The sequence below is a fragment of the Leishmania major genome, chromosome 33 (genome assembly GCF_000002725.2).
Source record: "Leishmania major strain Friedlin complete genome, chromosome 33".
Classification (NCBI taxonomy): domain Eukaryota; phylum Euglenozoa; class Kinetoplastea; order Trypanosomatida; family Trypanosomatidae; genus Leishmania; species Leishmania major.
This window is the reverse complement of record NC_007285.2, coordinates 63,345-87,500: the sequence shown is the minus strand read 5'-3', so window position 1 is coordinate 87,500 and position 24,156 is coordinate 63,345. Positions and strand designations below refer to the sequence as shown.

At 58.7% G+C, this 24,156-nt stretch overlaps 8 protein-coding genes across 8 annotated transcripts in view; all 8 read left to right on the top strand.

Moving 5' to 3' along the window:
- The window catches only part of LMJF_33_0280 (conserved hypothetical protein), a gene marked incomplete at both ends in the record, with an annotated part of 1,536 nt that extends 857 nt beyond the window's left edge, over positions 1 to 679 (top strand). The window contains one exon of the mRNA XM_001685702.1: positions 1 to 679. This exon is cut by the window's left edge and continues 857 nt beyond it. Coding sequence (XP_001685754.1) covers positions 1 to 679 — 679 coding nt within the window.
- Positions 680 to 1,909: 1,230 nt separating this feature from the next.
- On the top strand, positions 1,910 to 2,977 carry LMJF_33_0270 (conserved hypothetical protein; the record flags this gene model as incomplete). The annotated part of the gene is made up of 1 exon (XM_001685701.1): positions 1,910 to 2,977. The coding sequence occupies one exon, from the start codon at positions 1,910 to 1,912 to the stop codon at positions 2,975 to 2,977; it is 1,068 nt and encodes a 355-aa protein (XP_001685753.1).
- Positions 2,978 to 6,695: 3,718 nt separating this feature from the next.
- LMJF_33_0260 (putative RNA-binding protein) lies at positions 6,696 to 7,751 on the top strand (the record flags this gene model as incomplete). Its single annotated transcript, XM_001685700.1, has 1 exon — positions 6,696 to 7,751. One exon carries the CDS (start codon positions 6,696 to 6,698, stop codon positions 7,749 to 7,751), a length of 1,056 nt encoding a protein of 351 aa, XP_001685752.1.
- Positions 7,752 to 9,302: 1,551 nt separating this feature from the next.
- LMJF_33_0250 (conserved hypothetical protein) lies at positions 9,303 to 10,319 on the top strand (the record flags this gene model as incomplete). Its single annotated transcript, XM_001685699.1, has 1 exon — positions 9,303 to 10,319. One exon carries the CDS (start codon positions 9,303 to 9,305, stop codon positions 10,317 to 10,319), a length of 1,017 nt encoding a protein of 338 aa, XP_001685751.1.
- A 742-nt stretch (positions 10,320 to 11,061) lies between these two features.
- On the top strand, positions 11,062 to 12,414 carry TDR1 (thiol-dependent reductase 1; the record flags this gene model as incomplete). The annotated part of the gene is made up of 1 exon (XM_001685698.1): positions 11,062 to 12,414. The coding sequence occupies one exon, from the start codon at positions 11,062 to 11,064 to the stop codon at positions 12,412 to 12,414; it is 1,353 nt and encodes a 450-aa protein (XP_001685750.1).
- Positions 12,415 to 14,163: 1,749 nt separating this feature from the next.
- Positions 14,164 to 15,969, top strand: LMJF_33_0235 (adenosine deaminase-like protein; the record flags this gene model as incomplete). The annotated part of the gene is made up of 1 exon (XM_001685697.1): positions 14,164 to 15,969. One exon carries the CDS (start codon positions 14,164 to 14,166, stop codon positions 15,967 to 15,969), a length of 1,806 nt encoding a protein of 601 aa, XP_001685749.1.
- Positions 15,970 to 18,994: 3,025 nt separating this feature from the next.
- Positions 18,995 to 20,713, top strand: LMJF_33_0230 (conserved hypothetical protein; the record flags this gene model as incomplete). Its single annotated transcript, XM_001685696.1, has 1 exon — positions 18,995 to 20,713. The coding sequence occupies one exon, from the start codon at positions 18,995 to 18,997 to the stop codon at positions 20,711 to 20,713; it is 1,719 nt and encodes a 572-aa protein (XP_001685748.1).
- Positions 20,714 to 22,389: 1,676 nt separating this feature from the next.
- On the top strand, positions 22,390 to 22,812 carry LMJF_33_0220 (conserved hypothetical protein; the record flags this gene model as incomplete). The annotated part of the gene is made up of 1 exon (XM_001685695.1): positions 22,390 to 22,812. One exon carries the CDS (start codon positions 22,390 to 22,392, stop codon positions 22,810 to 22,812), a length of 423 nt encoding a protein of 140 aa, XP_001685747.1.
- Between the last annotated feature and the right edge of the window lie 1,344 nt (positions 22,813 to 24,156).

The following is a 24,156-nucleotide window of genomic DNA, read 5'->3' as shown; positions in this document are numbered from 1 at the left end:
GCTGATCAACGTACGCACGGAGAAGGTGCTCACGCCGCCTGGGACCTACGCGTCCTCGACTGCCCACACAGGGCCACAATGGGAGAGCGAGGACAGCGGCGCCGCAGCCACCTCGTACCGGCCCACTGACCGTGGGGCACAGCACAGCGCGGCGCTGTCGTCGGTGTCCTTTGCTCCTGACGGGCGAACCATGATGAGCACAAGCCTTGATGGTACGTGGATGCTTTACGACGGCGTGAGCGGGCGCGTGATCTATCGTGCTGAGAACGCGCACTCTGGCGTGCCTGTCACAAGCGTTGTGTACAGCCGAACAGGCAACGTTGTGCTAACGGCGGGTATGGACTCTACGGCACGACTGTGGGACCTTAGGCGGCTCCATGCAACGTCGCGCAACTACCAAAGCCCAGAGGTAACCTCTTTCGGCGAGCCCACCAAGTGTGAATGCCGCAGCATAAGGGCCGTGTTCTCCGCCAACGAAAGCCACGTGCATTGCCACGACTCTACTCTTCTCGCTGTGCACAGCTACTGCGTGTACACTGGGGCGGTGGACTCCACGGTGACAACACAGCCGAGCTTTATGCAAAGGGGGCTTGCCGCCAGCCCGTGGGCCAACTGTATTGTCACAGGAGGTGACGACAGTCGACTGCGTCTGTGGACCCCAGCGTGGCTTCCATCTTGAGGAGGAAGCGTGTGTGTATGTGTGTGCGTGTTTGTGTTGGTGTCGCTGTCTGTGTGTGCGTGATCAGGCATGCGGAAGGGTGCACAGGCGATGGTTACCAGCACTTCGCCTTGAACTTTAATGGGTACGCTTGCGTATCAGAGGACACCACTACGCAAAGAAAAGAGACGATGCGAATAAAGCAAAGGAGGGACGCCTGGTCCAATGGAAGAGGGCTGGTGGGGGGCGGCAGACCCTCGCTTGTGACTCCCAACGCGCATGGCGTGGGCAGAGACGACCCCGATTTGTTTTGCTCTGCCACGTGTGGCGTTCGTAGGAGCTCGAGAAAACGCAAACATCCGTAGCATCAACAGCGAAGGCGAATCAGAAGAGTGTTTCCATACTCTTTCAGCTAGCTGCCTTCCTCTCTCTTTGGACATCGACGTACCTCTGTTTCACGCTGCTACTGATGGTGCTGGCAAGGACTGCGATCGAGAAAGGGTGAAAAGGGAGAGAGAGAGAGAAGCGGCTAGTACAAAAGAGGGACGTGACCAAAGTAACGGAGCGCTGCCACAGGGGAAGGCTACGCACGTATCGCGTAGAAGCACGCGCACGCGTCGTCTCTTTCTTCTCCCCCTCTTTTCGTTTGTGTTAGCGCACCGCTTTCATCGGTCCTGTTCCTTCATGCCGGCCAACCTTGAGTTTTTCATGCCTTCTACCCCCGCTTCCCTTCGATCTCCTTGGCGCTCTGCCTCTCTCGATGCGCACCGGCACACCGGCACACACACACACACACACTCACACCATCGCGTGCAAAGAAGAAGGAGACGCCCCTGTGCTCCCTGCTTGTGCCATTTGTTGCGTTCCTATAAGCTGCGTACTCTTTCACTCCTCAAGGTTCGGTGTGTGTGTTTGTGTGTTTGTGTGTGCGTGTGTGTGCGGACTCTTCTCGGTGTGCGGTGTGGCTTCTGCTGCTGCTGCTGTCGTTGCGGGTCCTTCACCTTTGTGTTTGTTTTCGTGCCACAACACACCCGAACTCCCTCCTTTCCCATTGTTTTGTGTGCTGCCGTTGCTCGTTGTCAAGTGTGCTTGTATTTGGTTGCCGCTTTTCGCACTCGAGGTGCGCGGGCCCTGCAGATCTGTCGTTGGCTCACTTTCTCGCCCCCCCCCTCCCCTCCCCACCCCCCACCCCGTTTTGTTTGCCCGTAGATATTTCTCTCTGCTGCAGCTCTGCCGCCGCTTTCTGTCGCCATGAAGTTTATTCTCCACTCTCTCTCCTACTACCTTAAGGAGTACCCACTCCGCACCAACATGGCACTCAGCACCACGATCGGCTTTTGCGGGGATATTGTGTGTCAGACAATCTACGAGCCATGGCTGCAGTCGCGCCCACCTCTGACGCGTGAGCGGCTGCCCAACGAGAGCCAAAACTCACCGTTCCTGATAACCGTTCAGTCTCCGTTCCTCTGCGCTCGTCAGCGGTGGCGTGCATGCCAAGCGGATCGTGGCACGGCGGTGTCATCCCCTGCTGATGGGGCGACGAAAAATGCGTCGCTGCTGGCTTCCTCCTCGGCGGCGGGCGGCAACACGACCATACTTCTTGACCTTCGCCGCAGTATGATCTTCTGCAGCTTTACCTTTCTCTTCGGTGTGCCGTATTTCCTGTGGGTGTACCGCCATCTGGACCGCCTCATCGACCCGGCTGCCATCACCAAGCGTAGAGCCATTGGGAAGGGGTTTCTCAGCTACATCGCGGCGCAGCTGACAAGCCCGATTTACCTCACCTATGTCACCGCCATGGACCACTTCTTCATCTACCGCGACGGCCGCGATGGACGGCGGCGCGTGATGGCGATTCCGATGAATACGGTTACCAAGGCTCGGGAGCATGTCGTGGTGGCCGGCGACGATGACGCAGGCATGGCTGATGCGCAGAAGGGCACTGGGCGCTTTCGCTTTGTGTTTAGCCCCTTCTGCAACACCATGAGTGAGCTGGATCAGGCCACCATCCACAAGATGGGTTATCACTACCGCATCGTCGACAATCACAGCTTTAACTTCCACGAATACTTCACGTGTGTGTCGTTGGATGTGAGGCGCAAACTCATCTACGACCTCCCCGACATCATGAAGTACGCGCTGGCCTTCTGGTCGGTCAACTGGCTCCCGATGTTCTATTACATCCCAGGTCACTTCCGCCTCGCCTACTCGTCTGGCCTGCAGGTGGTGTGGAGCGGGATCATGTCTTTCATCCTTCATCGCTCTAAGAAGGTGGACGGTGGGGACGCTAGCATGAAGCAACCCCTGCACACGCTGTAGAATGGGACTACTATCAATGAGAAAGGGGTGTCTGCCTGTGAAAGCTTGATCTGGAAGAGGCGCTACTTGACGGAGGTCTGTGGGCGCTGATGTGATAATGCCTGTGTTTCAGCCAGTCACTGAAAACGCATGCGAAGTTCAAAAGGAGGGACGGCCCCCGCGCCGTTCGTAGTGATTTCGTCAAGTTTTCGCAGCCTGACATCGAGCAAGGCTTTTACCACTGTACCGCACTTGATCGCCGCAACTCACAGCCTCCATTATGCCGTCGTTTCTCTCTTATTTTTCTTTTGTTTTCGATGTCTGCTCCCCCGCCACCTGTCTGGGTGTGCGGGTCGTTACTTTGCGCGGGAGGTGCTGGCTTCTTCGATCGTAGAACGCGTGCGTGCCCGCGATGAGCCCTACGTGGAGTACATGGTGCTGCATCCCATCGGGCGCCACGGCTAACCACCACATCGTCTCATTCCAAGCTCATGTGAGAGGGAAAGGGATACAGAGGCTGCTGCTGATCCACAACGCGCTGCTCGTGGGCACAGGCTTGCGGCAGCGGTTCGTGGCGTGCGTAGCAGCGGTGCACACCAACCAAAGGCCAACTTATGGGGGCTCTGTCGTGTGCTCGGGATGCGTTCGTGGAAAGATACTTCGACTACGGCGAAAGACATAGTCGAAGCTGCAGGGCTGCCTTGTCGATTGCAGCGGTGATGGTCGCAACTGTCACAAGCTCTTTTACGATTTGGGTGACACGAGTGTCTATTCACACATGCACACACACACACACACTCCTCCTTCGGCCTCCAATCTGCACCAGAAGTGGGGGCTGTATGTACACGCACCCCCACAACACCCATGCGTGAGCCTGATATAATGTGTCACCCGCTGCTGCACATTTGCTTGTCTCTGCCCTCTGTATGTGTCCATTAGCTAAGGGATGTGCGTGCCCGTGCGTGTGTCTCCGCAGCTACTGCTTCGATGCCCCTCGCGCCTCTGCCGTTCCTTCGCCCCCTCCCCCTTCTTTCCCTTCTGTTCCTTCAAGCCAAGTCGAAGGAGCGCGAGTAAACAGAGAGATGAGAGAGACCTTCTAGTGCTAATGGTCTTGTTGTTTTCTTTGTTTTTTTTCGTGCCTTTTTCACCTGATGATGTAGGACACCCCAGTGCATGGCATCTCGGTGCTCAGTACACCCCTACTCGCTCTGTCGGGGAGGGGGGGGGGAAGCCAAGCAGCCCTCCCTTCCTGTGCCTGCGAAATGCCGAGCCCATTGCTGGTGGTGGCAGGGTCGAGCGCCTGCCGCCTAGGCAGGTGGGTGCGACGTGGCACTGCGGATGTCGGTGGCCAGGTCCTGGACGGCGTTGCGTCGGAGCGACCTGCGACAGAGAGCACGCTTGCGCCACCCACGCGATGGGCCGAGGTGCCGGCATGGCTCGAGCGCATCCCACGCGCCCATCGCACTGCCTACTGGTGGGGCAGCCTGGGCGTCACCCCGAGGTGTAGGGTGGTGGTGGTGGTGGTGCACCCGGGGTGGCGACTGGCTTGATGGGGGAGCGGCTGTGCGGCGACCCGCGGAGCGGGGAGGAGTGGGCGCAGCTCGAGACGGAGGCCGTGCTCAGGCGACTGGGTCGGCGCAGTGCTTGCTTGCGTGCGTGTCTCAGACTGCTTCGCGCCAGGCGATGTGGGGCCTGTGACGCGCCGGGGGCCGAGCGGAGCTTGGCTCATGTTGTGTGGCAGCGAATGTGCACACGTTGAATTAGAGTAAAATATGGTGAGCGCTTCTTCGTTTCTTGATCGATGTCCATCAGCTGTGTTTCGCTCTCCATTGGTGTCTTCTTCCTCTGTAGTATGCGTTTAACACGTTCTTTCTTGACCTTCCCGCCTGTAATCGTGGTTCTTGGAGCGGATAGTCGGACCGCTTCGAATTTGTATCCCTGTTAACCTCTCCATCTCGCTCGCTGGCTTCTCCTCATCGCTGTTCTATTTTGCGTTTCCTGTTATTCGCAGTTTTTCGCCATCGCACCGCTGTCCGAGCCCCTCTATTGATCCGTCTCTTTCTCTTGCCAGCACTGAGGGTGGCTGTGGCGATGGTGGTGATGGCAATGATACATATGGCTGATCGCGAATCCGTTCTGTGGACCATTAATGCAGACGACTCGCTCTCGCTCCTTTTTCTCTTTGCCTCCTTACCTCTTCCCCTTTTTCATTGCGCCAAGAGGAGAGTACACCAGTCTCCCCGCGCACGGAAGCAGCAGAAACCCTGTTGCTGTCTTTCCTTTTAGTGTTTGTGGGTGTCTTGTATTGTTGTGAAACGTTTGCACGCGGCTCTCCGGACATGGCGGTGCGACAGGATCGAGGAGGAAAGACGATCAAGTTTTCGTTGCCCACTGGAAGCGTGATCTCTATGTATCAGCTTTCCTTTACGTTTCTATTTCCTTTGAGTATGGACACCAGTGTCACACGGTGGCCCCTTCTTGTTGTTTCCACTGTCCGTGCCTCCTGAGTCCGTCCCACCTTCCCATCTGACCCCCCTTCATGCACGCATTCGGTGAGACTAGATGCTGGATGGACGGATGGCGCCGCACTCTTGACCGTACACAAGCACAGGCATACATGCACATCGATGCTCTTGCATGAACGATGCACTCCATCCCTGGTGGTATGGTTCCCTCGGTGTTTAGCGGCCCGGTCGCACCGACAACCCAGAAGTCGGATCGGTCGAGACGAATACTCTGTGACTCCCCGATGGCCTCGGTGTAACTCCCCCTCTGCTGCCATCTCTCCCCTCTCTCGCGCTGGCCAAGGAATGGTAGTAGTGAGACACGCACGTTCAAAGGAATGATGGTGGCAGAGGAAGGTGACCCGAGTGTTTCTAAGAATGTTGCGCAGGAGCGGACGAAAAGTACTGCTCCGGTTTTCTAACGTATACCATGAAAGCTGTTCTATGACAGCGGCAAGAAGAAAATGTTTATGGGACGTCTCCCTCTCCGTGAACTGAGAGTGAAGGGCCGACTTGTCATGTCAACTTTCCCCCTTCAGGACAGAAGACGTGTGCAGGGAGGGAGCAAGGGGTGCGAAACTTGCACCTGCCGCCCGACTTAGCCTCCCTTTTTTTCGCTTCGTTTCTCGGCCAGTGTACAGGGCCCAGCTGTTGCGCGCAGTGCCATAGACGATTGAGACGTGACTGTAGCGCCTCTTCTGCATGTCAAGGTTTGACTTCTCTTCTACTTCCGTAGTGCCTCCCCTGCATTCCTTTTTTTGTTGTTGACCTCTCTTTCTCTCTGTGCACGTGCGTGCGCCTGCGGGACCTTACCTGGCAGCGTATGCATGCATGTGCTTGTCTCGCTTCTCATCCCTCCTTCTTTCCCAACCTCACAAGCCGTGGTAGATCTCCGTTTGGAGAGCGAGATAGCGCAAGCGAAACACGGAAACGGACGGAGTGAATCGCGTCAAATCACGTCACAGCGAGCGTGAGTGAAACGCAGCGGCACAGGCTGCCTTCTATCGGTGGGGTTTTGTGCGCTCCGCGTCGTGATCGCCACGAAAGCTTCACCCTTGTATTGGGGGAGGGGCATTCGCATCATCAGGCGCACTTTGTCACAGCTTGTGTTCGGGCGCCTACTCTGGAACGACGTGGGCACGAGTGGGCCCTGCCAGTGCCGCCAGCAAGGGTCCCACACGACACGTACGATTCGTGTTTGGTTTTCACTGAGACCAGCTCAAGACAGAGGAGGAATGTTACGCCGCAGCTTTGCACCGTTGCTGACCCGCGCGAGCGCTGTGTGCCTGCAAGGTTGGGGTAAGACCGGCAGTGGCAGTGGATGGGGTAGCGCTGGCGACTCGACCTCCGCAGGCGGATGGGGTAGCGCTGGCGACTCGACCTCCGCAGGCGGATGGGGTAGCGCTGGTGACTCGACCTCCGCAGGCGGATGGGGTAGCGCTGGTGACTCGACCTCCGCAGGCGGATGGGGTAGCGCTGGCGACTCGACCTCCGCAGGCAGGTGGGGTAGCGCTGGTGACTCGACCTCCGCAGGCGGATGGGGTAGCGCTGGCGACTCGACCTCCGCAGGCAGGTGGGGTAGTGCTGGCGGTCGCGGCCGCGGTCGCGGGTCGCGTGGAAAGAGCGGCTGGGGCGCTAGGGACAGCTCTGATGGCTGGGGCGGGGGGCGAGGCGGCGGTCATTCGGGCTGGGGTGGTGACGGTGGCTGGAAAGACGCGCCAACTGGAGACCGGCAGCGCGGTGCGCGTGGTAGCTTTCGGCGCGGTCGCGGTGGCAGTGGTGGTGGCGTATGGGGACAGCCAGCCGCTGCTGACGAGGACGCGTGGAATGCAGCACCACCCAGCTTCCAACCACCGGTGCGCCGAGTTGACCCGCTGACGCTTACGGCAGTTGAGGTGGAGGTGGATGGTGTGAAAAAGCTAGTTGGGCAGCGCGTGCAGGTGTCGGGTTTGTCGGACGAAACCACGTGGCACACCTTGAAGGACCACCTCCGGCAGGCCGGCGACATCACGTTCTGCCGCCTCTTCTCTGGCGGTCGGGGCATGGTGGAGTTCGCTGTCCCCGAAGATGCCGCCCGCTGCATCACGGAACTGCAGGCTTCTGAGCTGGAGGGAGCTACGCTGTACCTCCGCGAAGACCGCGAGGATACCGTACTCATCAACACGAGGCGCAAGATCCGAGATGCTCGTGATTCTCAGCTTCGCGCGCGCAAGGCGGAGGCCGAGAAGTCGCGCCGCGAGAAGGCGATAGCCCAGGGCGACGTCACCAACGACTCGGCAGCAGCGCAGTAATTTCCGCTGTTGACGCACGACAGCCCTGGTGGCCTTCTTCCCTCTTTATCACCTCGGTTCTTTATTTTTTTTGTTTTGTGAACCACACCCACGCTACTCTCGTGTAGGGATGAAAGGCAGTGATTCAACAAGGAGCAGCGAAACCAGTCATGTTGTGCGGACGCGCGATTTGATCTGTACGAGATCACAGGCTCGTCTCACGCTCTCGCAGCGGACGCGTATGCTTCTCTGTTCGCGTATGTGTAGAGGTGCATGCCGTGCGTTCAACAGTACAGGGTATACAGAGCTCCCTGAGCAGCCCGAAGCCGTCTGCTCGTGTGCGGTGCTCGCCGTGTCGCGTCTCTCAGTTCGACTATCATATTTTTGAGTGTCCAGCCTCTGGTGGCGGTGCTCGTGCTTGGATGCTAACGTGTTGTGCGGCGGCGTTGTCGTTGGTCAACCCTCACCCCCTCCCAGGGCTTGTGGCACAGTGTCGCTGGTACTCGCTCACTTCTTTGTGTTTCCTGTGCTATCGACAGCGCCCCCTTTTTCCTGCGCATTGGTTCTTTTTCAGATTGACAAGACCTAGGTGAGCCATGAAGAGGGGGGTGCGCGACGCGTAGGGATCCATGCGGAGTCAGGGTAGGAGGGATAGCTGAGTCGAGCAGAGAAGAGAAGCAGCGACCGCAGTTGGCAGAGTGGCGAGGGCATTGGTGACAGAGCCCACGTGCACTGGCGTTTTGCGTCTCTCTTCGAGGCGCCGAAGCGCTGACTTTCGAATGCGCTGCTCACTGGCAGAACATCCACTATGGGGTTCCCGCCTCTGCGGGCGCGTATTAGGTGACGCACGGGTGCGCGGAGCGCTAATCATGTAGATCGTCCTATGCACATCACTCATTGGTGTTCTCTGCTCCCTCCTCTGCCTTCCCTGCTGGTGAGGGTGTGCTGCAGCACAATGTTATCGGTCCCCTCCTCCAACCCTCTCTCTTTTTATTGCCCGTCTCTCAATGTCTATTTCACTCGCTGTGCTGCGCTGCGGCTCCCTGGACGGTGCCGTGACGGCGCGCGCTACAGGTCAGGTTTCTAACTCCTCTCATCTCCTGTGTCTGAGTGCTGTAGTGCCTCCGCTGTCTTCTTCGTTTGGTATCTGTGTGCTGCCTTCGCCCTCTCCCTACACTGAGGCGTGCCGCGCTTCGTCTCTTCACCTTTGAAGCTGACCAGACCGAACTCTCCCCTCACCCCCTCCACACACCCGCCCGCTTGCAGCATACGCAGCTGCACCTCCGCCATCGGTTTCGCAGGAGCTCGAGAAGAGCGTCTGCTAGGCGCGGCTACGTTGCCTGGACCTGACTCACAGCTGGAAAGATTGAATCCTGGACGCCGAGCTTCAAGGGGCATCTGTTTTCCCTCGCTTCCTTCACCCTTCCCCACACAACCTCGAAAGGCGACAGCGACGCCTCGCTTTCAATGCGTGTGGGCACAGAGGTGCATCACTAGCGGTGAGACAGGATCACAAAGTCACAGGAAACGGACGCGGCACATGCTACTTGCGGCTCGTTGTGCACCTGGAACATGAAGGCGGGGCAGCGTGTTCAGTTTTCTCTGACCAAACCGCGCGTGGAAAAGGTGATCGTGTGCTTGGGGCTCCGCGAAGGGTTAGACGCGCGCGAGAGCCGCGGCGCTGTTGCCACACGCGTTTCGCAGCACCTGCTGCTGCAATGCCGTCCCTCTCCGAGTGATGTACACAACCCGGATACCACACGGACGCATGCACGGGATCGGCAGGGGCGTGCCCGCAACTTTTACGAGGCTCACACGATGCAGGCGCGACGTGGCCGGCGTGGCCGCACCGAGACCCTCCGCAGCCCACAAACATGGGACTCGAGTCGGGTGGTGGACTATTTGGGGGTCTGGTGCGACCGATTGTTGCTTGGTGATGCCCGTCATCCTGCGCGGTGCGCACTTCTCGAGCCGCATGTGCCCGAAGTGATGTGGGGTGAGGCGGTTGCTCGCGTCGCCCAGTCTCATCGCCATCTGGGCTCCGCGGATGTTCTTCTTGTATCAGCATGGGAGGCACTGCCGTTCGGTGTCGTGCGCTTGTGCACCGATGCCGCGGAGTCCGGCAACGCAAGCCCGCCAACATCTAACCTCGCCGTGCCCGGCATCGCCACCTTGGAGGACGCGCTGCGGCTGTTTACACGCTCGAACAACGGACCTTCTCGTCTGCACATTGGCATCGGCTCTGAGCACGGCACCTGCGCGCCCTTTGTGCAGCATGAGGCCCCACATGTGCAGCGTTTCTTAGTGCCACTGTGCAGTTTTGTGGCAGCTCTCTGGAGCGTGAATCCCGTGAAGGCGTCCGAGTACATCGCCTCCGTCACGGCTACACCGGAGACATTGACGGAGGGCACAGCAAAGAGGCGCCTCTGGCGCACAATGCAGCACTCCATGCTTTCCACCCGGGACTCTGCGGTCCTCAACGCCTACTACAACGACGATGTTCTCGACGCGCGCCTCAGCCGAAACCACACGCGTTACCTTGCCGAGACTCTCCTTCGACGCCTCGCTGAAGAGGACAGCGTCGCTTGACAGCGGCAGCTTATGGCGATCTGAGGCCAGCAGAAATCGACGAGCTCGTTTTTTTTAGCGAATACACAACTATTCGGCTCAGCTCAACATTTCTGATGCCTCCGGCCCTTACCCTCACCGATATTCCTGTTTAGCATGTATGACCCTGCCCATGAACACAGGCGTGGAAACGCTCGCAGAGGCCGTACCACGAGCATGAGCGGCGCGCGTAGCATACCTATTCCACTCCCTGCTTCAGGAACTCGCTGCGCAGTGATCCTACCGGCTCTCTGGGTGCTGCATTGCGTCCCACTTCGCCCATCTGCGCCACCCTGTTCGCGCGCGGCGCGCCTGCGCCTCCGGCGGTGCGAGGCGAAATGAGTCCACGTGTACGTGTCTCCAAACGTCTCATCTACTCCCCATCCCGCATCTCTCCCCCGGCCTCATCTCCCGCCTTTTTCTCGCTTGGTGCTTTCCACGTGCGTGGATGTGTTTGCTGCCTGTCAGCCGAGCACCACAGCAAGGAGGTCCCCTGCAGCCCTTTAGTGTCCGCTCCCCCTCGTCCACCTTCTTTTCCGTCTCGACTTGTTTTTCTGCTCTCCCACACGGGCTCTCACCGTCTGTGGCTCTCCCCCGTTAGAGAGGTGCGCCCGCTGCGTGTGTGTGTGTGCGTGTGTGTGTGTGTGTGTTGCTGCTGAAGCTTTCCGCTTATCTTGGCACCGTTGGCCCACCACTGAACCACTGAGTGCCTGGCGTGTCGGGGATGGCCGCGCGCGCGCTAAAGCTGTACGTGTCGGCGACGTGCCCGTTCTGTCACCGCGTGGAGATCGTTGCGCGGGAGAAGCAGGTCTCCTACGATCGGGTTGCTGTTGGGCTTCGCGAGGAGATGCCGCAATGGTACAAGCAGATCAACCCGCGTGAGACAGTGCCGACGCTGGAGGTCGGCAATGCGGAGAAGCGGTTTGTGTTCGAGTCGATGCTGATCGCGCAGTACCTGGACAACAGTGGCGCGCCCGCGGGTGCGCTGATGGGTGCCTCGTCGGCGCAACGACACCAGATTGAGTTCTTCCTCGCCCAGGTCGGCGATTTCATTGCTGCTGCGCACGGGCTACTCCGCGACCCGCTGAGTGGTGAGAAGCGCAAGGCCGTGGATGACAACGCGGCGTACGTGGACGGGCTGCTCGCGGCGAACCAGACGACGGGGCCATACTACTGCGACGGCGAGTTCACGATGGCGGACGTTGCGCTTGTGCCGTTCCTGGTGCGACTGAAACCTGCTCTGATGTACTACGCCGGGTACGACGTGTTCTGCAAGGCGCCACGAATGAAGGTGCTGTGGGCCGCTGCTGCTCAACGCACATCTGTGCGTGAGACGTCGCCGACGGCGGCACAGTGCATCGAGAACTACCGCCACCTGGTTCCGGAGAGCGCGCCAATGATGGGCGCCAATGGCGGGCACGTGCTGTACAGCAATCTTTTCTGTCCTTTTGTGGACCGCGCACGCCTCGCGTGTGAGCTGCGCAAGTTCCAGGTGCACACGGTGGAGGTGCCGCTGCATCCAGAGCCGGAGTGGTACAAATATATCAATCCCCGCGATACGGTGCCTGCGCTATTTACGCCGAGCGGCGAGGCTGTACACGAGTCGCAGCTGATTGTTCAGTACATCGACTGCGTGGCGACGGAGGGTACTGCGCTGGTGCCGCGTGGGGACGCGGAGAAGGAGTACGAGGTGGGTTTCTTCGTGGAAAACGCTGGGTATTTCGTTGGAGGACTGATGTCGTGGATCATCCGTGGTGGCGAGGATGCGAAGGCTGAGCTTCAGTGGGCTGCTGGCGAGCTCGAGCAGCAGCTGGCGAAACACCCGTTTGGTGAGGGCCCCTTCTTCGGCGGCAAGAGGATGAACGCTGGCGATGTGGCCATTCTACCTTTCCTGGTCCGTGCAAAGGCGTTTATGCCGGAGTTTAGTGGCGGGTACGATCTCTTCGCCCACTTTCCGCTGCTGAATGTGCTGGCAGAGGCTGGCATGGCGGCACCGGAGGCGAAGGCGGTGTTTCGTACACTCGAGGAGTACAAGGAGCACATCCGTCAGCGTCAACGGAGGGCCCAGGGCGGGTAAAGGCTCACCGAGTGGGTCGACGTCCCGACCATGCGAGACTATTTGTTTTTGAGCTGCGCATCTCATCATGCATGTCCCCCTGCCGATCTCTGTGATTATCTCTGTGAGCGGCGTGCTCTACCAAAGCGGATTTCGGCTGCGAGGCAGCCATCGGCTCCGAAATCGCACGGTAGTCGTAGTTCGTCTTCCTACAACGGAAGCGCATGCGCACGAACGCGAGTGAGGTTATGCGGAGATGAGGAGGGTGCCACGCGAGGGCGAGTATCGAAGGAGTGCGTCGTCTTATGCGCTGTTCCCAGTCTCGTAGCGACTTGTATGTTCATGTGATGCGAGGTTTCGTTCTTTTTCTTTTTCGAAGCGTTATCGTGTTCACTGACGGTTCGCGGTCCTCATAACCGGCAATGTTCTTGTGTTTTTGCTTCTCTAGGACGTGGGCGACTGCGGCAACGCATGTCGTCGTGCTGAGTTTTTTCTTGCGTATGTTCAACTTTCCGCGGGTGTCTGGTGGACGTGCACTTTGGTAGTCTTGCGTGGTTGCGTCGAGGTGTCGTGCGGGGCAACGCGAGTGCTGGTGAAGTCGAATGACGCGGCTTTTGCCAGCTAGTTGCCGCACGCCGGGTGTCGCTCGCGTATGCGCTAGTCTTCACACGACGTCGGCGGCGCGTGCGTTGTGCCTGTCGGTTTTATCTACTCTATTTTTTTGTCTTGCTTCCCCTCATGTCACCGTCCGCCCGTTGCCCTGCGCAGACCTCCCCCACACTTCCCTGAGCGACCCGACTCACCTCTTCCCTCTCGCTGTAGATGGCACCCTGCTTCATGTCCTGCCACGTGCAGTGAGCTGTGTGCGCTTGGTGCAGGCGCTCTGTTGTGAGAGTGATGTGCGGCTGTGCTCTCCCGTGTGAAGTAGGAGGGTGTGGGTTAGCAGTGCTTCTTTTTCGTTGAATGTGCACGATTTTGTGTGCTGTTTTATCAGTACAGGCACAGAGGACTACTACATTCCTCCCTCCAGCACACAAATGGGGAAGGCTCGTGGCGGTGGGCACATCACTTGCTGGTGGGGTGCTCACGCGTGCATATATGTGCGGGTGCGCTTGCCCACTTGTTTTTACCTCTGGCGGCGAGGGCTGCCTGCGAAGTGGCTTTCAGAAGCGGTGCTGATGCCCCTGCACCACTTCCCCTCATAGGGACTGGGAGTGCGGTGCCCGACCAGTGAGAGGGTGATGACTCTCTTCGGGGCATTACGCCGCACTCTTGTGTTGCCTGATGGGGATGACACTCTCTCGAAGTGACAGCGCGAGTGCCTGCTCCTCAAACGCACCTCACACACCCTAATCGGCCTCTCTTCTCTCTTCCATTTCATCCTTCGGTGTTTTCCGCTCCCTCCCATTCGTTGTCACGCTTCTTCGCGGCGTATGTTTGTCGGGCGTAAGCGCCCGAGCGCAGGAAGGAGTCGACGGGGCACGTTTAGGCGAAGTTAACCGGGTCCCAACTTCGCTGCTCGCCGTCCTTGCGCATCCCACACTGCCAGTAACGCGGACGTTGTGATCGGGTAGAGCGCCGCAGAACCACGTTTTTCTGCAGCGGTGCAAGGAGTTTGGTGCGTGAGTGTCCCCCTCCCCCCTCCAAGTGGTGCGGGTGACGGCTGCTGCTCATGGGGTGACACTTCATTCTTTGTGAGCGGCTCTTCTTTTTCCTCCAGTCCCTCTCTCTCGCTCTCGCCTAGAGAGAAGTGCGCACTTGACTGCCCTTATGGAGGCGAACGGCGCCGGCACGCCAGAGGAGAGAGCGGGGCAGCTTAGGTGGATTGCCGATCATTTGTGGAGCGACACCCCTCATGGCGCCGTGCACCGTGCAGTGGAGGCGCAGCCCCAGTCGGTGTGGCTCCAGCTGTGGCATCGAGCTATAGCGGACGGTGCACGGCGGCCGGGGCCGTCCTGTGCGGTGGCGGCTGCATCGGAGCAGGAAGCAAACTGGAAGGGAAAGGAAAGTGCCATTGTTGTGGCTGCTTTTGTACTCAGCATCCCATACCGTGAATGCCCGTGCGCCGAAGAAGCAGGGGTCGTGGAGAGCGGTGCGAAAGCGGCAGTGCGGCGCTACGTGTGTGTCTCGCTCGGATCAGGCTCCCGCTGCCTTGCCGCGCACGATGCACCCCCGTCTGACGCAGGCGCGAAAATGAGACGACTCCTTGAACTACGTGACGGCCATGCCGAGGTGATGGCGCGTCGTGGCTTTATTGCGTTTCTGCTTGGGATAGCGGAGGCGAGCGCACGCTGCAGTGACCGCGCGTACGCCGATCTCTTTCTACGCAGACGCAGCGGCGACTGCGATGTCGCCACGGCGGTCGGCGCTTCGGGCTCCCCGCAGTGGGAGCTGCGAGAGACAGCTGCAGTGCACTTCGTATGCACTCGATGGATGTGCGGCTCGCTGGCTGCCGTGGCGGGAGGCTCAGGCCGTAGCGGACACCTCCTATTGCGCGCTGCCTGTGGCTGCTGGCTCGACCCCACCGTGCAATCGGAGGTTTCAGCAAACGAGGCGGATTGCGAGTCTTGCACAGTCACGCATGTTGACAGACACACTTTGGCTGCTCACTACTCGCCGCTCAACGGGGCTGCACCGCTCTTGCACGCTGCACGTGTGAAACCCGGCAAAGGACGTGCAAACCTCTCGATGTCTTGCACCGATAAAGTCTGGCGGTGGTATGCGCTGGGGGTGCAAGGCCGTCGCCGAGCCCCTATCTTTCCTGTGCCAATGCGGCTGTCCTCCATTCACGTTCTGCATCCTCCATTTAAGGAGTTGGGGGATTTGCAGGCAGCGGTGGATAATGCAGCGGTCACCTTCCAGTGGCGAAGTCGTAGGTGGTGGCCTCACAAGGACAGAGACGTGTCACTGCCACCGACTCCAAAGCTCGCCTTCTTTAGCAGTGCCGACTTTGCCGCTACAAGTCCGCTGGTAGCCGCGAAGTTACACGATGCTAGTGTGTCCATTGACAGCAGCTACTCGCGTAGCCGGTGGCTGTGCGTCAGGTCTGCAGTGGCTAGCCGAAAACGTGGCCGTGACGAGGAGGCGGAGGTACCGGCTTTAGGCAGCGCTATGTGCAGCTGGCAGTGCTTCCGTTCTGGAGGAGACCATGACTGTTCTCTCGTGCTGAACACGAAGGCTGGGCTGCCGCGGGGAATGACAGGACGCGCGTTGGCGCGACGCTGCAGCACGTCGTTAGAGATACCATGGCAGCAGTGTCCCCTCTCCCGTCCGTGGATGCATCATCGCGTACGGCAGCTACAGGCGTCCCTCACAGAGATTGCACTGATCTCTGCATCCGTGAAGGCGAATGCCGCTCCGGCATCGTACGCCACGGCTGCAGCTGGTGAACGTGATGCTCAGACGATCATTGCTGACGCAGAGGATCTTTCCATGAGCCAGCGTGTGCATCACCATCACCTGCAGCCATTGGGCACTGGTGAAGACTCCATACGGCTTCTCTGGGCATCATCATCGCACATGGATGGCGCTGATCTACCCCTGGACGCCACGGAGAACTTCAAAGGCTCGCCGTGACAACCTGCACCCGCGTGTGCGCACGTGTTAGCTTGTGAGAAGCGATGGTGGTGATGGCGGACTTCGCGGGCTCCAAAGGCGGCACCGTCGAGCACCGACGGTACTCTCTGCGTGGCCGGTGCGGTTTTGCAGCTCTTTCAAGGCGAAAAACAAACAAAATTTCAAACTGCGCCGATCATGGAAAAGGGTTAGAACAGGCCTGCGTCTTGCGCCCCTTTTCTGGTCGCTACTCCTGCCATGACGAGTGTGTTTTGTGTTAGGTACCATCTGCTGCTCTCGGTGCGGTGGCACATGGGCCTTGCAATACTGCGAGAGGCAACGCGGAGTCGATGTGAGCACCTTGCTCTTGTCGCAGTCTTCCACGCCTCTCCCACTTTTCGCTGCCCTTGTTTGTCTTCGACGGTTTCTCTCGTTACCTTCCTTGCTGAATGTGGCGTTGGTGTGCGTCTCCTCTTCTCCTTCGTATCCCACCCCTTCCTCTACGGCACGCACACGCTTACGTATAAAGACGATTCTGCCCTCGCATACCCTTCCATTCTCCCGTTGCTCACATCGCGTTGCTGCCCCCCGTGGGCACCCTTGCCTCCCCTATCTTCACGCACACGTGCTCCTGACGGCCTCTTCCTATGAACCCCTTTTAGCGCTGGCCCACATGTTTCCGTTCCTCTTTCTTCTTGCGTGTGCGTGTGTGCTCGACGTCGGTTTCTTACTCACCTTTGCACTGCACACAGGACACGTGAGCACGTCTGCTCAGTGGTTGGCCAGTCGACGGTCGGAGTCGTGTGTGTGAGTGAGGCCTACGGACAGCAGCGAAGAATGCACGCGCACGCAGCCGATCCGCCCCTAAAGCTGCTGTGTGCACGCGCTGTCCGCTGCAGCGGGCATGGTGTACCACATCCAGGCGCGGCATCCAGGGGCGAGAAGAGCACGGGCGATAGGCGAGAAAGGTGCGCAGGGGATGCACAGGGATGGGCGCCACAGTGCATGTGTGCGACGCATGCGGCATCACCTACGTCCGACCGGGTGGGCTGGTGCGGCGGTGGCGGCGGAAGCATGGCGAGAGCGCCGCGAGCCACGCCATGGAGTCATCTGGAGTCCACTGTGGAGGGTCTCCACCCGGCCTTGTGCCGGGGCTTGAAGCGAGTCAGGGAGAAGCACGGCAGACATGCTGGGAGAGTGCAGGGTCTCCGAGGGCCGTGGCCTGCGGCCTGCCGACTTCCTCCCTGAGCTCATCCGGCATGGCCGTGGACCACCCCCTGTTACCCGCACGCCGCACACCACCGGCTCCGCCCTCGAGCAGGACGCTGAGTGCGGCTCGCCTTGATCATGGCCGTGCCGTCCAGGCAGGCGGGCCTGGCGCCGCTCGCGCCGCACGCACGCGGGGGATGGAGCGGAGGAAGGACACGAGGCGCCCGCTAGACGCAGGCCCGGATGCGCCGGCAGAGGCCTCGCCGTAGACGGGGCGAGGGTTTCGCTGTGGTGCAGCAGAGGCCGGTGAGCTGTGTCTGCATGCGCGTACTCGTTTGTATTTTTTAGCCTGCTCCTCGCTATTCCCTGCTACCTCTCTACTGTTTTCCTTCTCTTTTATTCTGCATGTCTTTATGCGTGGGCGGTTTTTGGCAGGACTTTCGAGATGCCTCACGCGGAGCGGTTGTGACTCCGCCGCTCGGTGGTGGCTTTGGAAGCTGCGAGCAGAAAACGACGAACGTGAAAATGCCTAGCGAAACAGCAGTATTGAATGCAGCACCGATGGGGAGGGGGGGGGGAATGTGGATGAGAATGTCAGCGCGCCACGCCGCACTCGTAGATGATGCACCTCTTCGCTGAGCGGATGTGCACATGTGGCATATGCGATGACGGGACGCAGCCTATGAGGGATTGGCAGTGAAAGAGACCACTTTCTTCTCAATTAGCGGGGTTTCACCGCACTCAATTTCAGCCCCGAGCGTCTTGTGAGCTGATTTGCCGCCACGCAAAATGTCAGCGGAAGCGAAAACCACGGTCCCCGTGGTCCTCTCGCGTGTCCCTCCCGCTCACTCTGTCATTTCTCTTTTTAAGCCTCCGCTTCTCCTTTCTCACGGCTCCGACTGTCTTCCTCGCTTGTTCCTTGCGCACCCATCATCCTTTCCTCTGGGGCCCGCGTATGCTCTCATCCACAACGACAACGAACAACGTTGTGTCGGAAAACAACAACCATGGAATACTTTTCCTTGTGCGCGCGTGCTCCTCGGTGTGCGCGTGTGTCTGCGGCGCTGCCAACATCGTCACCGCCCGCGCATGACCTTCTCTGCTGACCCAACCCTTGTTTTGGGATTGTTGCTCCCTTTCTGCTTTTTTTTTTGACGTTCCTTTGCGTGGCGGATCGCGCTCTTGGAGTACACCCGGCGTTCATCGAAGATTGGTCGACTCTTGCTTCGTTGCTCTCCTTGTGTCAACTCGCCTCCACCATATCAGGCAGTCTATACAGCACACGACAGGATCGCTTTCACTCGTATTGTTACATCTTATCCTTCCTAATCCACCGGCGCACTTGAGCGTGCTGCACACTGTTGCTACTCCGTGGCGCGCAGCGGAATGGCATCGAGACGTTTTCTGTAGGATACCCCAACGTGTGTGAGCACCCGCTGTTCTTCACAGTCTCGCTCTTGAGCGGCACCAGTTGAACGGGGCAGAAAAAGACACATAGAGAAAGTGAAGGGCGGGTGACGTGTCCTCGTATGCCAAGGAGCGGTCACCGTAGCCGTCGCTCCCCCCTCCAAGCAGACCGTTCGCTGCACCAATAGAGACCGACACCTGCGAAACGACTCTTCTCCTTATTTCGTTTTCTTCTTTTCGCTGCACCGCTGCCATCAAATCTATGGGGCGGTTGCTGTGCATCACGGAGGCTACTCATCATCGACACGAAGCTGCTGTCGCCCCGAGGATAGGATCTCAGACCGCCTCGTTTTCGCCACTCGTGCGAGCTTTCACAAGTTCGTTTGCTCTGCTCTTAGTTTATGCGTGGTTGCTGCACTAACGTGAGGTAATGGTGTGCTGTTGCGAGCGTAGCTGGAGCGACATAGTGGTGGTCACGGCGCTGGTGTGCACCACCATGTACTCCGCTCACAGCTTTTACACATATCTCTTTCCCAACACCCTCGAGGCCCTCGCGACAGCTTTTCTGCACCCGTTCATCAACATGAGTGCCGATGAGTTGCTAAGCAAGGCCAACGCTACCCATTCGACGTCAGGGACGAGCAGCCGTTGGTCGCGCTTGTTGCCGATGAGCATGACAACATTGTGCGGTGTGAGATTGTGGGGCTGGTTGCTCTTTCTCACGTCCGCGTTTTTGCTGCTGATGGATATGTGGGCGTACACCATGGCCGTCATCATTCCACCTGGTCGAGTGCCGGCTGTGTTTCGACAACGCGCGACAAAGAGCGCTTCCCTGGCGCTGAGCACCTTCTACGAGCCGCTGACCCGCTCTGATACGCCGGTAGCACTCTACCCATCCAGCAGGACAGGCTTCAGAGCCCAGAAACACGGACGATTGCGGGCGTTTGGGGCCGACGCAGCGATGGAGGAGGGCGTTAGCCAGTCGGCTCAGCCGCCAGCGGACGGCGTCGCACCGCCGAATCAGCCTCCACATGAGCTGTTTTTCTTCAATCCCAAGGCGAATAGCTACACAAGCGTGCAGAACAACCACCTGAATTTCTGCCCCATGTGCGTCACCTACAAGCCGCCTCGTGCCCATCACTGCAGTCGCTGCAATTGCTGTATTCTCAAGTACGATCATCACTGCCCGTGGCTGGGCCAGTGCGTCGGCTTCTACAACTACAAGAATTACCTTCTCGTTCTTCTTTACACGTGGCTTCTCACGGCGTGGGCGCTGACGCTGCTGTCGATTGCGCTCACCGTCTACGTGCTCGAAGTGAAAGAAAATCTTTTTGGCCGTGCACCAACGCCGAAAACTACTGCAGCTGCATCAGCAGAAACACCGCCGCGGCGCACGGGCCTCGGTGTCGGTGCCAACATCGCCGAAGAGCTGGACGTCGGCCCCCCATTTTTCGGCGTTATGGTGTGCATAGCGCAGAGCTTATTGTTCTTCGCCATGACCACGTACTTGCTGAAGCGGCACTTTACGTATGCGCGACACAACATTACCACCATTGACATGGTCATCTACGAGAATGAGCGACGTCTCTTCTCTCACGGGACGTCAGAGGACTCCGATGTCGAAACAGACACGACAAAGCCAAGAGTCGATTCGAACCCGGCCACCTACCGCGCACGAACACTCCGGTCGTACATGCGCCGCAACATTTACGACCTCGGCGTGCAGCGCAATCTCCTGCAGGTCTTCGGTGACGCGCAGCTGAACAACCCTGGCGAGGACGTCGATGGCAACCCGCTGCCACGGCGGTGCTACACTGACTGGATGGAGAGCGACATTCCACGCCACCGCCACTTTGTGGTACGCTGGTTCTTCCGTCTTCTTCCGACGGCCGCGTACCCGCCGCAGCGGACGTGGGCGCAGATTGACATGTCCAGCCGCTCAGCTAGCAGTTCCATCCACATGTCAGCGCGAAGCCACGCTAGCTACGGAACAATGGAGGGACGGGAGGAAGGCGCTGGCGCAGCCGCGCCGGGCAGGGTGACAGACGCTTCGCTACTCACCGAGCTAGGCGTGGAGGAAGAACACCTGCTCGGTCTGCGCTTCCCCACACGATCATCCATGGGTATAGACGTAGACGAGCAGCCGTGAGTCGGTGGGCTGCGGCTGCTCGTGCGACTAGAGGGGCTTTTCGTGCTCTCGCCTCAGTCAAATAATTCACCCACAATTCGGGTTGGTGTGTGGTTTCTACAAGATGTCTACGCGTATGTGCGCGTGCGTTTGCGTCCGGTGTACGCACATCGCAGGGAACGGTGCTCAGGGTTGTTAAAGTGTCTTTGAGCTCCTCCGACATCCCAGCCCATCCGGTATTGCATGATGCGCGTCTCACTCGCTTCAGTGCCGAGGCCTCGGCGCATTAAGGGAGATCGGATAGATGGTGCTTGTGCGTGTGATGGGAACAGCTGCGACTGTAGCAGCTGGCAGTGGTACCTCTGCCCGCCTTTCGTTCGTGCCCCTTCTCTGCGCGTGTGTCTCGCGCTTGCCGTTTGGCTTCTCCTCTCCCCTTGTTGCACGCAGGAGCGTGACTGTTTAGCGTTGTTACCCACCCCGTGGCGCCGCCTCTACGATACTGTCGCCCACCCCGTCTGCACTTCTCCCCTTGACACCCGTCTGTCTGTCTTTCTATCCGATAACGGCTCCCTTATGCTGCCTTCCCCACTCTTCTCTCTGTTCCAACATGTCCTTTACGCCGTCCCTCAGCAAAGAAAAGAAGGAACGGGAAAGAGAAAGGGGCGTGCGATGGATGGCTCTCTCGTTGGCGTGCATCCTTTTCTTCCTGTTTTTCGTGTGTGTATGCGTGTGCGCGCGTGTGTGTGTGTGTGTGTGGCGTGGAGGGGTAGCCTTGTTTCCCTGTACTGTGGCGGTGTAGTGGGCTTTCCCTCTCTCTCTCTCGGTCTGTGCGTGTATGTGTATTCATTGATGTGCGTTTACTGTGCCGATAGGTGAAGGATAGGCTATCACTGTGTTGTGCCGACTAAGGCGGTCAACGCGGCCAACGCGCGCACACGCACACCAACAAATCACAAAGCACGGGTGCTCTAGGCAGACAATTTTTATGCGCAGCCTCCGTCACGTCAGCCTTGCACCAAAACATTTCGGTGTATTCGTGCTGTCGCCCGGGCGCACAGCATTGCATGCCGTGTGCGGTGTCAGTTGCATCGGCATGGGCTTTGCGCCTTGCCGCCTTGCTCTTTGCGCTTGCTTTATCGCGTTCGCGGGCGGGTGTGGAAGTGCCTCTCTGTCGTCCACCGCATAGCTGCCGTGGTGGCTGCTGCGTTATCATCCCTAGTTTCCTCGGTGTTTGCCCATAGGCCCGATGATGACGGCATCTTCTTCATCTTTTCCCTCTCACCGTGCGGTGCAACCCACCGTTTTTTTTTTTCGGTTCTGTACGCACGCACGTACACGCACACGCATGCCATTGCAGCATGCGCAAGGCGTGCTCGTGCTTGTGCGTTTTCTCTCTGTGTAGCCGCATCAGGCCTGCCACTCCGAGCACTCGTGCGCATACCGCGGTGCATCAGGTCCTTTTCATCTTCCTCTTGTGGTCACGCATCTGTTGCCAATCCGTGGAAGCGATGCGTCGCTGCATGAGGCGCTGCGTTGGTGCGGCGCCGTTCGCACCGACGCGACGCTTGCGGAGCGATGAGGACCGCTACAAGCAGTTCTCCGACATTCTCTCCAAAGCACGGGTGCCCAACCTTTCTTCAGGACAGGGAGGAGTGCCAGAGTTCTTCAACGGCCATTTTGAACCCGGAAGCGGGCTCATGGATCAGCACAGCATATCGCAGATGCAAAACACACTGCGTGCCAACATGACACCAGAGATGCGCGAAAGCATGGCGTCAATGCTGCAATCGGCGCTTCAAGGCGGTGACGGCATGCCGGGCGGCTCTGTCGGCATGATGGCGTTCGGCATGGGCGAAAATGAGAAGGGGAAGAAGGTGGCTCGGGCTGCAAAAGTGTACTACGACCTCAAGACGGGCAAGGTCGACAAGGATTTTGTTGAGAAGGAGCTGGAGCCGGATGACCTCAGTCTGCCGAAGGAGACGGTGGAGGACTACAGCACCGAGGGCGCCTTGGAGGTTGAGTTCGTCGAGGATCAGGGGAAGGTTGATGCCTGCGCTGGCAAAGCAGAGACCATCTCTGCAGCTGAGATCGAAGTGGAGCCGACGAACACCACGCTGTAGTGTGGAGCCGAAAGAGGCGGACCTTCTTTCTTTACCGAAGGAGACTCCCCCCCAGCGAGTGCGTAGGCAAGTCCGTGTCATGATCTCGCGGTATTTTGCTGTGGGGGAGATCCTTACCTGAGACCGTCCCGGCTTTCGCCTTCTTGCTTGGGCTCTTTCTTCCATTTCTTGCCGTCATTTCTACTGCGCCATTGTTGCTGCTCTCAGTCGGCGGCAGCCTTCTTTGCCCCTCCCCCCTCCAGTGCACGCGGTGCCTGCGCCAACGACGGGTACGTTACGCGGCGTGAGGGTGTTTGTTGCTCTGGAGGTCCTTGCTCGACAAGCTGTGTGACGTCTGACCCTCACCACCCCCTGCTGGGCATCGTTCCCTTTTTTTGTGTTGTCTGTTAGCGGAGTTTTTCGCTTGTTGGTGGCGTGCCGCTGTTGCGACCGTGGCGGCACTGTCAGTGAAGGACTGCAAGGACGGGGACACAAGTGATGCACTAGAATGCTATTCGGAGGAACCCATGAGGCCGAGAAAAACGTGAAGCTCAACTTGATGCGTTCAGGCCCGCTACTTGTGCAGCAGCTGGTGTCCAAGAAACGACAGAGAGACGTGCGGGCTGCCACTGCCACCTGTGAGCGCTCAGACATACTGTTCTGTTTACTATTTTTCTCTTGCATCTTTCTCGGTGGCGCAGACGTGGCGCGATGCGTGTACCCCCTTTTCATGAGCGTATGCGTATCTTCACGAGTGCCCACTGAGTTGGCGGCTTCTTCGAGTGAGCGGACAAGACTGCATCCATTTCTCTTCGAAGGCGGCCACGCTGTTTCAACTCCATTTCTCATGTGAATCATGACCACAAACTTCTCCGTTCCCTTCGCATCCCCTTGTCTCTCCTCTCCTCCTCATCCACGCACTCGCCGTCTCTGCCGCTCCGTCTATCGTGCGACTTTCCCACACATCTGTTTGCGCGGGCATTCACCTATAACGGACTCGATCCACTCCGGCTACACAGGAACTTTGTGCATCCAAGCGAAGCCGTGTGCACTCGTGTGAAGAGCTGCTTGCACAGCCTTGCCAGTGTCACAGTGAGGCGTTTTGAGATGTGATCATACTAGTATAAGGACACACCGAGATATACATACCCTAACACGCCCTCCTCCATCTCTTTCTGCCTTGCCGACGTATTCTTTCGTTTCACTTGTGTTTGCAATGCATGTCTCTTTCAGCCCTCACAGCTCTCATATTGTATTGATTCATTTCACGGCTGTCCTCCTCTCTGTGTCCTCGCCGACTTACGCCCCCACCCCCTGCCCCTCGGCTACGCTTGCTTGCCGTCAGCTTCGACCCATCTCTTGCTG